The following is a 13,001-nucleotide window of genomic DNA, read 5'->3' as shown; positions in this document are numbered from 1 at the left end:
GTAATAAACAACAAAAAAACAAACGCAGTTTAAATATAAACTTCGGAATACGAATTAGGAAACTGAGATAAGCCAGTGCCAGCAGCATAGTCTCGCTGAGTGAAGTGAGTAGATCCCTCCAAAGCAACAGGTGAATACCTTTCTTCTTTCCTTTTCTATTTCTTCATTCAACTGCCCTCAAGCAGCAAACACACTCTTAAATTCAATGAAACTGAGACAGATGTGTGTGTGTGTAAGAAAGTGGAATCTTCGAATTGAAATTATGCTATTGGGTTCGGTGTGACGTGAAGTCTCATTTTGGTGGCTTAGAACTTCAATAAGAAAGAAAGAAAGACGGGTATGCTCAGTTTTTCTGTTATTGTACAGTGTAAATGCGTATTTGGTGCAACGTTTTTTGAAGAAATAATTGTTAATTTCGCCAGTTTCACGAGAACTTTTTTTTTTAAGTACGTAATTATTTATCTAAAATTATGATGGATTCAGCTTATTTGTTTATTTAATTGTGTGAGTAGTGTTAACACGAATATGTGTAATTAGATTATGTTGGTGAAGAATGGCAGCAACATAATATTTCATACTCTCTTTTCAACACTTCATTTACTATTTGGCAAAATTTTATATGGGCTCAACTAAATAATTTGTGCCCACTCTTTATATAGATTTTGCATGATAATAGAAAAAAGTGTTGCAAAGAGAGTATTCGAAAGTGTATTCCTAACATTTCTCTTATATTGGATTGTGCATTCTAATAGTAAGAAATGCAATATATTCTTTTGAACCCGGTTATCAATACGCTTGTTATATGATTGATCCATTTTTAACAAGTCAAAACACTTGCATCCATTAATATTTAAAAATTGTTTTGACTTTTCAAAAATGAACAATCATAAGACATGCATTAAATAGTATATTTTAAAGAATGTATGGCTAGCATTCTTCTTTTAACAATGGCTAATGCTTCTTTATTTAGGCTTATAAATATGGATCTTATTAAAGGCATTAATGGTTGTAAGTTGAAGATTTGAAATTGCTTTGCTTATGTTTAGTTATATTCGATTTAATATCATTGCATTGCAATGGTTAGTGGGAATGATTCTCTCATTTGATAGTATATTCCTTTAGACTCAGTTTGAATTAAATTTCAATAAATACTTGTAGGAGACAAAAATAAGGAAGTAAAATAAATTAATTTTTTTTTATAAATTAAAATCAATTTATGCTTATTGAAGTTCTTTCCTTTAGCTTCTCCAAAACTTATGATGCATAAGTTGATTTTTAATTATGAGGGAAGTTTTATTCGATTTTCTGCTTTATTTTCTTCTCCTATAAATACTTCTTTAGAATTTTCACAAATTGGGATCGTTATGTGAGTGTGCAGTTGTACCAAGTTGTTTGATGGTTGATTTTATATAAGCAGTATGACTACATGACATGTTATCTTATGAGGTGCATCTTTATCCAAAAAATGGTAAAAGATTTTGCAGGTTCCTAGAACTGTGGTGCTTCTTTAATATTCTTCTGAATCACCCTCTATTTGGGGGTGGATGTCACAGGAAGAAACAGAAAGAGGCTTTCCTCTTGGCCAAAGAAAAAGACTGGATTCTAGTCAGAGAAAACTGTGGTGAAAATTAGAAGAAAGAATGCAGACCGCATCCCAAACCTTCATCTTAAATTTAAGTCCACAGGTTCATCCTTTTCTCATTTTCTTTTTCTTTTTTAAACTTCATATTATTTCTATATTGAAAGAAGCCAGTAATGGTACTTTGTTACTTGCTCTTAGTAACATAAAATTTTGTTTTCAGATAACCAGATTCAAGCGGAGAGTAGACGAGTTTGTTGTGTCTAGCCCGAATAGTAGACATTTCTGTCTTTCATGGAAGCTTAGACATGGCGCAGGAAAGATTTTAAAAAGGAACTGCTGCTTTCTGAATTTCATTTCAAGTTGCATGGTGATAGTTGTTTGGGCATATACTGTATAACATTACAGAACAGAGCCATTTAACTTTCTCACATAATTCAACTACAAAGCTTGAGCTCTGCAATATTTACACTTAGTTATAGTATATCAATGTTCTCTGTTTAGTGTTTACTGAAATAAACATCACCCATCTTGAGAGAATTTTTTTGTAGAATTTGTCCAAACTATTATGGTCCAGTCATTCCTTGATTGTGTCAGTGCAACTAATTTTCTTACAGTGCCGTCCATGTGATTATTACAGGGAACGCATTAAATGTCTTCCTACTGCTGGTGTATTATCAGGTGCTACTTTTTCTTTTCTGGCTGTATGCTTACTGGAATCATAAATCATGATTTATATTTTAATAATTTATATTGGGCTTTGATTTGCTTGTTGTAGATGCCCAAATTTCTTCTAATCATTTTGACGAGTTCTCCGTCGCTGTTGCTGACACAAATAATGCTAGAGAACTAAAGGTATCATATAATATTTAATTGAAATACATGTAAATAATAAAGTAATAAAAGAGGAAGAGAAAAAATCTGTAGAAGAGTGGCAAAGGTAAAAACAAATGCATAATATGGAGGAGATAAACAACGATAGCTCAGAAAATTATTAATAAGGTGGGGTGGGGGTTCAAATGAATGCCTTTCCTGAATCCTGACATCGATGAGTAGACTATAAGAAAAGACTTGATTCACAGTAGGTAAGGAAGGGCACCAAAGCAGAAGGGTGAGTCAGTAGGGACACTTATAGAGTTGTAGGGGCTCACAGGAACATCAATACAGCCAGATGTAGGAGATTGAATGGGGTGGTTTCGAAGAAAGTAACATTTACGTAAGTGAAATAGGCACTTTCAAGTTGGTGTCTGGTGAATAAGAATGGTAGGTTTTTTTTTTTTTTTTATTGAAGGGTTAAGATGATGATAGCTCAGCAGATGCATTTGATTAACTAGGCAGAGTTTATCTTGTCATGTAGTAAGAGGACAAAGAGTGCATATACAACCAAAAAGTATGAGGAGAAAGCATGCAAATAATAAGAGAGGAAATTTCTGGAATTGGAATACATAAGTGAGTTGCACTTATGTAGTCCTGTTTGAACAGCTTTATTTGCACAACTACACCTGCAATAGAACCAACTTTTAATGATATATACATGATATTTACACTATTCAATACTGAGCATCAGCATACACAAGATCTTGGTTTTTCACAAAAATGTACATGTCCCTTTGGATCGAGATAAGTCTTTTGACAAAAAGACGGAGTTCAGAGGAACATACATAATGTTTCTGTGGAATTGTTTTAAAAAACAATGTTAGTAGTAGTGTAGTACTCACGGTTTCCATTTTCTCATCAATTTTGAATTTGGAATGCTCTAATTTTTAACTTTTCTGTTCAAGATAAGCATAGAGGTATCCGGAAACAAAACTCAGAGGATCTTTGATGATGTCTTTCAGAAAATGGTTGCAGCAGCACAACCAATCCCAGGATTCCGAAGAGTAAAAGGAGGTGAAGTATTTATGTGGATTTAAAATTGAAGAGCACCTGGTGTAGTTTTATTTGTGTATAAGAAGGCTATAAAAAGAAAATGAACTTTTTGCTGCTACTTCAAGTTAAGAATGCATGGGGTGCATAATTATAAGATTTTTCATATAATGGTTCATTATTTAATCACCATGATTTGGTGGTGATTAAACAAATAAAACTTATGTCATTGTCATGTTCAATTTGTTTCAAAACCAGTTAAGTTAATGATATTCTATGCACAATTATGTTAGACTACGATGATTACATCCCTTTCCCATAGGGAAAGAGAAGATAAGAAGCCATATACTTTTTCATGTAGATCTTGTATGATAAGAAGAGGGAAGAAAGGAAGAGAAAATAAATTGTGTATGTTTTATTGTGTCAATCAATAAAATGGTATATCTATATATAACTTAAAATGAAATATAAAAAGGGAAATACAATAAATTACAATCAACCAAATTTCCTGAATACAATCAATAATTATGCTAATTGTGTGTTCAATCAAGCTGTAATCAATCTAATTACAGCCATAATGTTAATAAAATTAATTACAGTAACAATGATAATTATAATTGCATTGTAAATTATAATTATAATAATTTCATATTTTAGAGTTTGAAGGATTTTGAGGGTGCAAGACTTCATCTTTTTGTCTTTCTTAGAGTTTGAAGTTCTACTTTACAAAATCTGTATATCATAACTTTTTTTGTCAGGCATTATATTTATGTTCTGAAAGCATGCGCTTTCTTGTCATGAAAAACATGGTACTTAGATTGGAATAACTTTGAATTTGAAGTGCAATGAGTTTCAATCTATTCCTAAGATGATAGCAAGTAAATAAATTAATAATTAATGGGTTGGTTGATCATCCTATGATGGAAAGGCAAGCTAGATAGTTCTTGATGTAGATTGGGTTATCTTATTTTAGGGTCTGTTTGTGGTGATTTTTAATTTTAATTTGAGATTTATTTAAAAACTAAAACCATTTTTCAGTTTTTTATGATTTTTGTTTCAATTCTTTATAATGGTGGTCGTGGTGATTTTGGGTGGTGACAATGGTGAGTAGTAGCAATAATGCAATGATGATGGTGGCAATAATGATGATGTTTTTTTTTTTTTTTTTTATAAATTGACTTAAATTGGCTTCAAAATTGAGTTAAAAACTAGGTGCTTGCTACTGTACCCATAAACTTGAAAAGATATTCTATACTCTCTTTAGATTAATGGTTGTGATTCTTCTAATATCTTAAAAATTAGAGGATATTAACATATTTTTCAACTAAACCACTAACTCTACTATTCATTAATATAAAATTAATAATGATGTTGTTCCACATGTAAGAGAGAGTATCAAACCTTCTCAATTATAGAGGTACCGTAGATTTTACCTTAAAAACTAACTCAATTCCATTTTAGTCAAAAGGCATTTGATTTTGAAAATGGAAAATTGAAAACTTGCCACCATCCCAACAGGACCCTTAGGATTTCATGTTCTAATTATGGTTTTTTATTTTGGAATTTGATTTTGGATTATCTTGGATTTGCCACTTTTAGTAATTTGGAATTATCTAGATTTTTTTATTTTTAGTAATTTTTTATTATATTAGATTCTGTTATTTTTAGTAATATGATATTATTTTAGATTTTGTTATTAAAGTAAATTAGGGTTATTTTAGATTTGTTATATTTTTGTAAGGGTTTTATCTAGTCTAACTTGTAAAAATAGTTTCTATTTGTGGAAAGTTGATCGACAGCTGCTGAATAATATTTGAATTCTATTTCTATTTTCTATGTGAGTTGGGCAGTACCCAACTTAGTAGACTACTCTAGGTTTATCCAGGAAAGTAACTTGCTAAAGGGAATACCTTTAGGGTTACCGTACTACATCTTTGTTTCTTAAACTTGTCTTCTCTCTTCTTAGTGCTCAACAACAAACCATAAAACTACTGGTCAATATTATATGCTGGAGTATTTTTTTTAAGTGCAATAAAAAATATAATAAGAAAAGTACCTATCAAGCTTGGCCTTAAATGAACAATATGAGAAAAAAGTGAGAGTGACAAAAATGAGAATGTTATCGTGAATGAGTGGTCACATGAAAAATGATAGAAATGAATTGATAATATATGTGAGAACATTGGAGTAGTACTTATAATGGAGTAGATGATTGAAAACTGTCTAACGTAGTTTAGTCACGAGTAGAGAAGACTTTTGGAGGTATCAGTAAAGAGAGTGGGTTGCATAACTTTTAGTCGGGTAAAAAAGTGTCGAGAGAGATTCAAAAGAACCTTAGATAAAGTTATTAAAAGTAATTTTTTGATTAATTAGACTTATGAAAGTTTGGTTTTTGACCAAATTCAATGGCATCATGTGATCCATGCAGCCACCTCACTTAATGGGATAAGGCTTCTTGTTAATTTTGTAATAAAAAATATAATAAGAGTAGAACAAAAAGGTAATGCAACCAGATCAACAATAATTGTATTAATAATCGGTAAAGAAAAATCTATAATGATAAGCATGATAAACAGATGGAGATTGCCATTAATATCCACTGATTCCTCTACAAGGTTTTCTTCAAACTTCCTCATCTTTAACTTTTTTCTTTGTAACTTTATTTTTCTTATCATATCTATAAATATTGACATTTTTCCTGTGTTTGTTTTGATGGCCGATTGCTGCTCTAACAATTTGAGGACTATCAGGAAAAACGCCAGATGTAAGTTTCTGTTAGCTATTATTGTCAACGTTTTCTGATGTAGAATTGGAATGCAGATAGATAATGTTTTTCCTGTTGCCACTAAAGGCCTGGATGTGATGGGTCAAACAAATGAGAAAATTATAAGACATTTTGTGATATGTTGGAGATTGTGTGTTTGGTTAATAGGACCTTTTCTTTGCCTGAGAAAAAGTATATTTTTCTTAATGTAATCTGGTGCGTGAAACAATTAATCTTTGGGTACCTAAATTGTGGAGTTTATCCTTCAGTCCTTAAAGGAATGAGACTTCTATCTTCTCTTCGGTGAGATATAAAATTGGTCATGATTATTATGTTCTTGGGAGGTCATGTTTTTCCATTTTTATCCCTTCTCATTTGTTGCATTAAACTCCTATTTTAAGATTCGTTTCATTAAGAAAATATTCTCCTTTCGGAAACTTGATCAATGCTAGGGAGGCTATAAAATTGGTTGTAATATCCACTCTCCTGGATTCTGCATATTTTTCATGAGAATTGAGTAGTAATCTGAGGCTTTTTTCCCTATATTTCTTTGGATTATTTATCCATAATTGTTTTCTTGTATTGGATGCGTAAGTTGATACTTTTATCCATTTTCCATAAAGTGGTGCTTTCCATTTTTCTATCCCATTTGGAATCACATTGTTGCTTTTAAAGTTTTAGCAGATATGTAAACAATCTGTTGCATGCCATAATAATTTATAATGGGATTAAGAAAATGTATGTCCAAGCCAGCTGAATTCATTTAGGATGGTGCTTGGGATAGAAGACAAATAGGGCATGCTAATATCAAACAACTCATGTGTACTTATTTGTGTAATATGAAATATAAATCAATGCGTACAAATTCAATTGCAGAAATCTTTGATATAAAGGAGATTTATTCAGTATTATGGTTGTATTATATGTTTTGTTTAACAGATACCGAAAGATATTTTACTAGAAGTGCTTGGACCTTCCAAAGTTTTCAAGGAAGTTATCAAGAAAATAATCAACTCAACTGTAGCTGAATATGTGGAGAAGGTATTTTTCCATATGCTATATATAGTATTTCTTAATTTTGTTTGCAGTATGCAATGCTAATCTACACTGCCATCATTTTTAAACTTGAAATTTGTAAATTATATACGATTTTCTTTTTCTAATATATATTTTTTTATTAGGTAGGAATTGTAAATCCTTGCTTTGCTTTTTCTGTTAATACCAATGATTTTGGGGAAAAATTCGTTTTGCAGGAGGGCTTGATAGTTGGCAAGGACCTGAGAGTTGAGCAAAGCTTTGAAGATCTTGAGACTACTTTTGAGGGAGGAGAAAAATTCAGCTTTGATGTTGTACTACAGCTTGAAAAATAAATTGAATTACATTTGTTTGTTTTGCTCTTTCAATGGCAAATGTAACTCAGATTTTTGCTATATGATTGTTCTTTTACTCACTGCTGACTACCCCCCACCCCTTCAGGAGGAACGTTTTTTCCTTTTTTTTTTTTTTTTTGGGAGGGGGGGGGGGTTGTTAAAATCTCTCTAAACAAGCTCTAACTCATGAAATGTCTTCTCTTTCTGGATGCCATTCAATCGGCAAATTCAGGATCTTTGGTCGTGCTTTGGAGCTGCCTTGGAAGACAGAACTATATTTTCTTTTGGAGTGAGTTTCTAGAAAACTATACTCTGTAGTTTCTCTTGGAGATTCTAAAAGCTATGATTAAAAATCAATTCAATTCCAAAGGATGTGGAGAGTATTTTAATTGCATTTTCTATTAACCTTGAATCCTGATGGCTAAGAATGGTTTATAAAGCAGAGCAGATCTGATCATAACAGGAGATGTGCAACATTTAAGAGCATGATGTAAAGATATAATAGTCAAAAGAAAACTGTAATGAAAAGAAAATAATAATGGAATTTAAAAGCTTACAATATTGATGAGATGATAATGTTCTTGAAACGTTTAAAAGGAACTTTTGAAGTTACAAAAGTTTCAGGATACAAAGGATTTTATGAAAGCTAGTGCAAGTTCAATTAAGCTCTCTCCTCAGTCTTAGAGCTCACCTCAAAGTTAGTTTTAGTTGTTCCTTGAAGATATAATTGAGGGATATCTTTCTTCTTTTGCACTATTGAAATATGACAAATACTAATAATATACTTTCTAACATGTATTAACAATAATAAAAATTACATAAGTTTTTACTTTTAATTTAATTATTTTTACTTATTTTGGATTTTTTTAATAATTTTTAACTAATAAATAAGAATATTTTAGAGTGTTTCTAGCCTTCCTTTTAAAATATAAAACACTATTAAATATTAATATAAAAATTTACAGGTGAATTTTGAACTTTAAGTGTACCATTTACCTTGACTCACTTTGACTCATTTAGACCTTTATTTATGTAGTTAATGAGTGTAAAAAAAAAAGAAAAAGAGCTGATATCAAATCATATAAGAACAACACATTTTCTTTGATATAATGGTGATGATAAGAATTAAACCAATAATATTAAAATTATCCAATCAATTAAGAAACAAAACTAAAATTGAATCAATTTATTAGACAATTGAACCAACCAAATAAACAATTGAAAATAACACTTTAAATTTACAATGAAACATATTTTTTTGTCAAACCATAAATATTTTTTACAAAAAATAATTTTATTTGAGTTAAAAACTTATATATAAATGTAATATTAACTCTCCCAGAAGCAATTTTTTTACGTACAAAGTTTGAACTTAAGACCCTACTTAAGGAAGAACTAAATATTGAGCAGCTGAACTAAAATCCTTTTATACATGAAATGAAATTAGTACAACTAAATGTAATTAGTTTGAATTTAGTAAAAAAACTAGACTTTGTTATTGTTGAATCAATGAGACACTTTAAAGTACTCTTGGGTGATCGATAGTGAAGGAGTACCGTGAGGGAAGGGTAAAAAGAACCCCCATCGAAAAGTGAAATAGAACATGAAACCGTAAGCTCCCAAGTAGTGGGAGGAGCCCAGTCCGAGACTCTAGCCGCGTGCCTATTGAAGAATGAGTCGGCGACTCATAGACAGTGGCTTGGTTAAGGGAAACCACCAGAGCCGTAACAAAAGCGAGTCTTCATAGGGCAATTGTCACTGCTTATGGACCTGAACCTGGGTTATCTATCCATGACCAGGATGAAGCTTGGGTGAAACTAAGTGGAGGTCCGAATCGACTGATGTTAAAGAATCAACGGATGAGTTGTGGTTAGGGGTGAAATGCCACTCGAACCCAGAGCTAGCTGGTTCTCCCTGAAATGCGTTGAGGCGCAGCAGTTGACTGGACATCTAGGAGTAAAGCACTGTTTCAGTGCGGGCTGCGAGAGCGGTACCAAATCGAGGCAAATTCTGAATACTAAATATGACCTCAAAATAACAAGGGTCAAGGTTGACCAGTGAGACGATGAGGGATAAGCTTCATCGTCGAGAGGGAAACAACTCGAATCACCACCTATGGCCCCTAAATGATCGCTTAGTGATAAAGGAGGTAAGGGTGCAGAGACAGTCAGGAGGTTTGCGTAGAAGCAGCCACCTTTGAAAGAGTGCGTAGTAGCTCACTGATCGAGCGCTCTTGCGCCAAAGATGAACGAGGCTAAGCGATCTGTCGAAGCTGTCCTAACCAATACTTATAAATATTATTCATCATTGACGACTTACTCACTGTTTGATGTAAAAGAGTAGAAGTTGTTATCTATTCAAAGTTATGTTAAATTTTTTAGTTTTATTGTAAGTTAAGACTTTAGAAAGTTATTTTTCTTAAGTTTTGTTTTATTATATTTGTTTGGATTGTTTTTGTTTTCTTAAAGTTGCAGCTAAAATCAAAATAGGAATTGAAAAAAAAAGCATAGCATTACTTTATTAATTAGAGAAGAGAGTAAAAGATAGAAAGCAAAACATGAGTGCATAAGAACCTATAATATTTACCATTAACGTGATCTATCCCCATAACAAGAAGTGTGTAGGTATAATAAATGTTTAAACATATGTTTGACGGTAAAAGAGTATTTTTTTATTTTGCCCCCATTTTATGCAAATCAATAACTTTTAAATTTACATTAATAAATATATACATTTAGATTACTTATTTATTTTATATATTTACTTCAGGTCAATCAATTTATACTTCAAGAGTTTAATTAGTGGTCACAATCTTTCAACTGAATTTGATAATTAATCCAAATTTTATAACAATGCATTCGAATTCTCCATCCTTTTTTTTTTTGGGTGAATGAACGGGACAAGGCCCCAAAGAAAACTAACTCACATTAAAATGAGGAAAATCCGTTGCAAACGTCAACAGAATATAATGCGGAACAATACAAAAGATTCGGATGCCACTATGAAATTCTAAGGCACAACGAGGTAAAGTATCAGCACAAGAGTTGCAGAAGCGATCGACATGACTAATAATCACTTTTCAGTTTAATTTAATTTTAGCTTTGATGTCATCCACCAGCAGTTGAAGTTTTGGTTCTAACATCAAATCCGGAATATTTGACAAAATTAAATCCACACAGCGCCTACAATCAAATTCAATGATCAAGTTCCTATAACCAATATCCCTTACCATGTTTATGCCTATAAGGATAGCAAGAAGTTCAGCGGCCATGGGTGACGGAGCAACAATCTTATCAGCAAAAGCTCTCATAAAACTGCTATAAGGGTCACGGAAAATTCTTGCAATAGAAGCCTTTTCTAAAGACACAAAGCCAACATCCACATTAAGCTTAACCCACCCAATAGGAGGAGCAATCCAAAGGGAAGTACTACCTCTATTCAGCTCTAGGGAAACAATCTTATGTTGGAAAGTGAAATTGTGCTTAGTTTCATCAACCCGTCACAAAATCATATAAAATAGGGTGTTGGTAGAAGAAGCCATGTCGTCGAATAACCTTTTGTTTCGGTGTTTCCAAAGAGACTGAGTTATCACCGTAAAAATCTGGGTTCAATCCTTGCAAAACTTTCCTGGCGGAGATCCACACAAATTCATCTTAAGCTAATCATGAAGAGTGCTAGAGAAGAAACAAGGTCGTAATGAACCAGAAAAGAATTTACACCAAATTTTCTTTGCGACATCGCAATCCCGGACCACATGGAGTACTGTTTCAGAAGCGCAGAGATAGAAGCTACAAACGTCATCACCAGCCATTTTCCTTCGAACTCGATGACTATTTGTTAATAAGGCATTATGAGCTAAGAGCCATAAGAAAGACTGAAGGCGTTGGGGACATGAGAGGCTTCAAATCGTCTTGAAGAGATTATTATAATGGTCCGAAGGCGAAGACCCTGATAAGAGAGAGTATGCCGATGAGATGGAGAAGGACCCATTTGAAGATGGCTTCCAAGAGGGACTTTCTGGACACCACCACTCTGTATTTTCCTGGACAAGGTTCCAAACTGCATTTATACCCTTCCAAGCAGACATTTCATTTCTAAAGTGTCAAATTTGTGGAAGTAAGTCATCACCACACTTGTATTTAGCCCGCATAACTTGAACCCAAAGACTCTCCCTATCTTTGATCAACTTCCAATCCAATTTCATCATATATGCATGATTTGTGAGGCGGGCATGTGTTCAACCCAAACCACCATTTGTCTTAGGAGAGCACACCTTGTCCCAAGCTACAAGGTGAACTCTAAGATGTTGGAGAGTAGTACCCTAGATAAAAGACGTGCAGTTCTTATCCAAGTCCTCACAAACCATAATAGGGAGAAGAGAAGACTGCATTGCATATTGAGGGATACCAGGTAGCATCGACTGAGTGAGAGTGACTCGTCCTGCCAAGGAGATGGAATTAATCTTCCAAGAACTAAGCCTGGAGGTAGCTCTATCCAAAATAAGACGATACGTGTTATTGGAGACCCTCTTATCAACAATTTGTGTTGCGAGATATTTACCAAAATCTGTGGTTCTCCCAACAGTCAGAATATTGCAGATGTTATTATCCTTTAGAGAACAAGAGACATTGTTAGAGAAATAGACAGTAGTTTTGTCCCGATTAACTTTCTGACCCGAGCTAGAACAAAAAATCTTCATACACTCCATCAGAACATGAGCTTGGTCAAGGCTAACTTTTGCAAAAAGAACAAGATCATCTGCAAAACATAAATGAGAGATATAAGGCCCGTCCTTTGAGAACGGGAAGGCTTCCACCTCTCTTCATTAGTAGCAGCGAAAATAAGATGAGAGAGTCGTTCCATGCAAAGAATAAAAAGCTAGGGAGAAATATGATCTCCTTGTCTGATGCCCCTAGATGGATAAAAAGGTTTAGATTCCTCCCCATTCCAAAGAACCCGTATATTTAAGGATGAAATACAGTACTATATTACTTCACATAAGGATTGGGGGATACCAATATCAAGAAGAGTATCCTGAAAAAAATGTCATTTAAGTCTATCATAGGCATTTTCAAGGTCAATTTTTACCGCCATATAACCTCTTTTAACCCTTTTCTGTTTCATACTATAAATAACCTCTTGCACAACAATAATATTATCCGTGGTATTTCTCCCAGACACAAAGCTTGATTGGCAAGGACTAACAAGGCGTTGCATAAATGGCTTGATTCTGTTCGCAATTAGCTTCGTGAGAACCTTATAGGGTACATTACACAAGCTTATGAGGTGAAATTGTTTCAGAGAAGTAGCTGCCTCAACTTTGGGAATAAGGACTAAAAGAGTTTCATTTATTTTTCTCATGTCCCTAGGAGAGTGGAAGATATGCTTAAACAAGGAGCAGAGAGACTGGCCCACTATCTCC

General features: G+C 33.2%; 1 protein-coding gene across 5 annotated transcripts; it reads left to right on the top strand.

The window, feature by feature from the left end:
• LOC113847366 (trigger factor-like) lies at positions 1 to 7,592 on the top strand. 5 transcript variants are annotated; one of them, XM_027476427.1, is made up of 10 exons: positions 92 to 130; positions 238 to 337; positions 1,554 to 1,685; positions 1,803 to 1,912; positions 2,220 to 2,260; positions 2,358 to 2,434; positions 3,361 to 3,469; positions 6,196 to 6,209; positions 7,149 to 7,250; positions 7,463 to 7,592. In XM_027476427.1, exons 3-10 carry the CDS (start codon positions 1,641 to 1,643, stop codon positions 7,577 to 7,579), a joined length of 615 nt encoding a protein of 204 aa, XP_027332228.1. In that variant the 5' UTR covers positions 92 to 130; positions 238 to 337; positions 1,554 to 1,640; the 3' UTR covers positions 7,580 to 7,592. The 5 variants fall into 5 exon arrangements, with proteins under 5 accessions (XP_027332225.1, XP_027332224.1, XP_027332228.1 ...); XM_027476424.1 differs by lacking the exon at positions 238 to 337 and having other exon boundaries at positions 1 to 130; XM_027476423.1 differs by lacking the exon at positions 238 to 337 and having other exon boundaries at positions 23 to 130; positions 1,476 to 1,685.
• The last annotated feature ends 5,409 nt before the right edge of the window (positions 7,593 to 13,001 follow it).

Source organism: Abrus precatorius, unplaced genomic scaffold, assembly GCF_003935025.1.
Source record: "Abrus precatorius isolate BTA unplaced genomic scaffold, Abrus_2018 Scaffold8, whole genome shotgun sequence".
Lineage (NCBI taxonomy): Eukaryota > Viridiplantae > Streptophyta > Magnoliopsida > Fabales > Fabaceae > Abrus > Abrus precatorius.
This window is presented reverse-complemented; position numbering and strand designations above follow the sequence as displayed.

Excerpts from the sequence above, each read along its gene's own strand:
- LOC113847366 (XM_027476424.1), top strand. The coding sequence starts at position 1,641 with ATGCAGACCGCATCCCAAACCTTCATCTTAAATTTAAGTCCACAG. Across the intron at positions 2,435-3,360 it reads ATAATGCTAGAGAACTAAAG|ATAAGCATAGAGGTATCCGG; the intron begins GTATCATATAAT and ends TTTCTGTTCAAG. Across the intron at positions 7,251-7,462 it reads TAGCTGAATATGTGGAGAAG|GAGGGCTTGATAGTTGGCAA; the intron begins GTATTTTTCCAT and ends TTCGTTTTGCAG.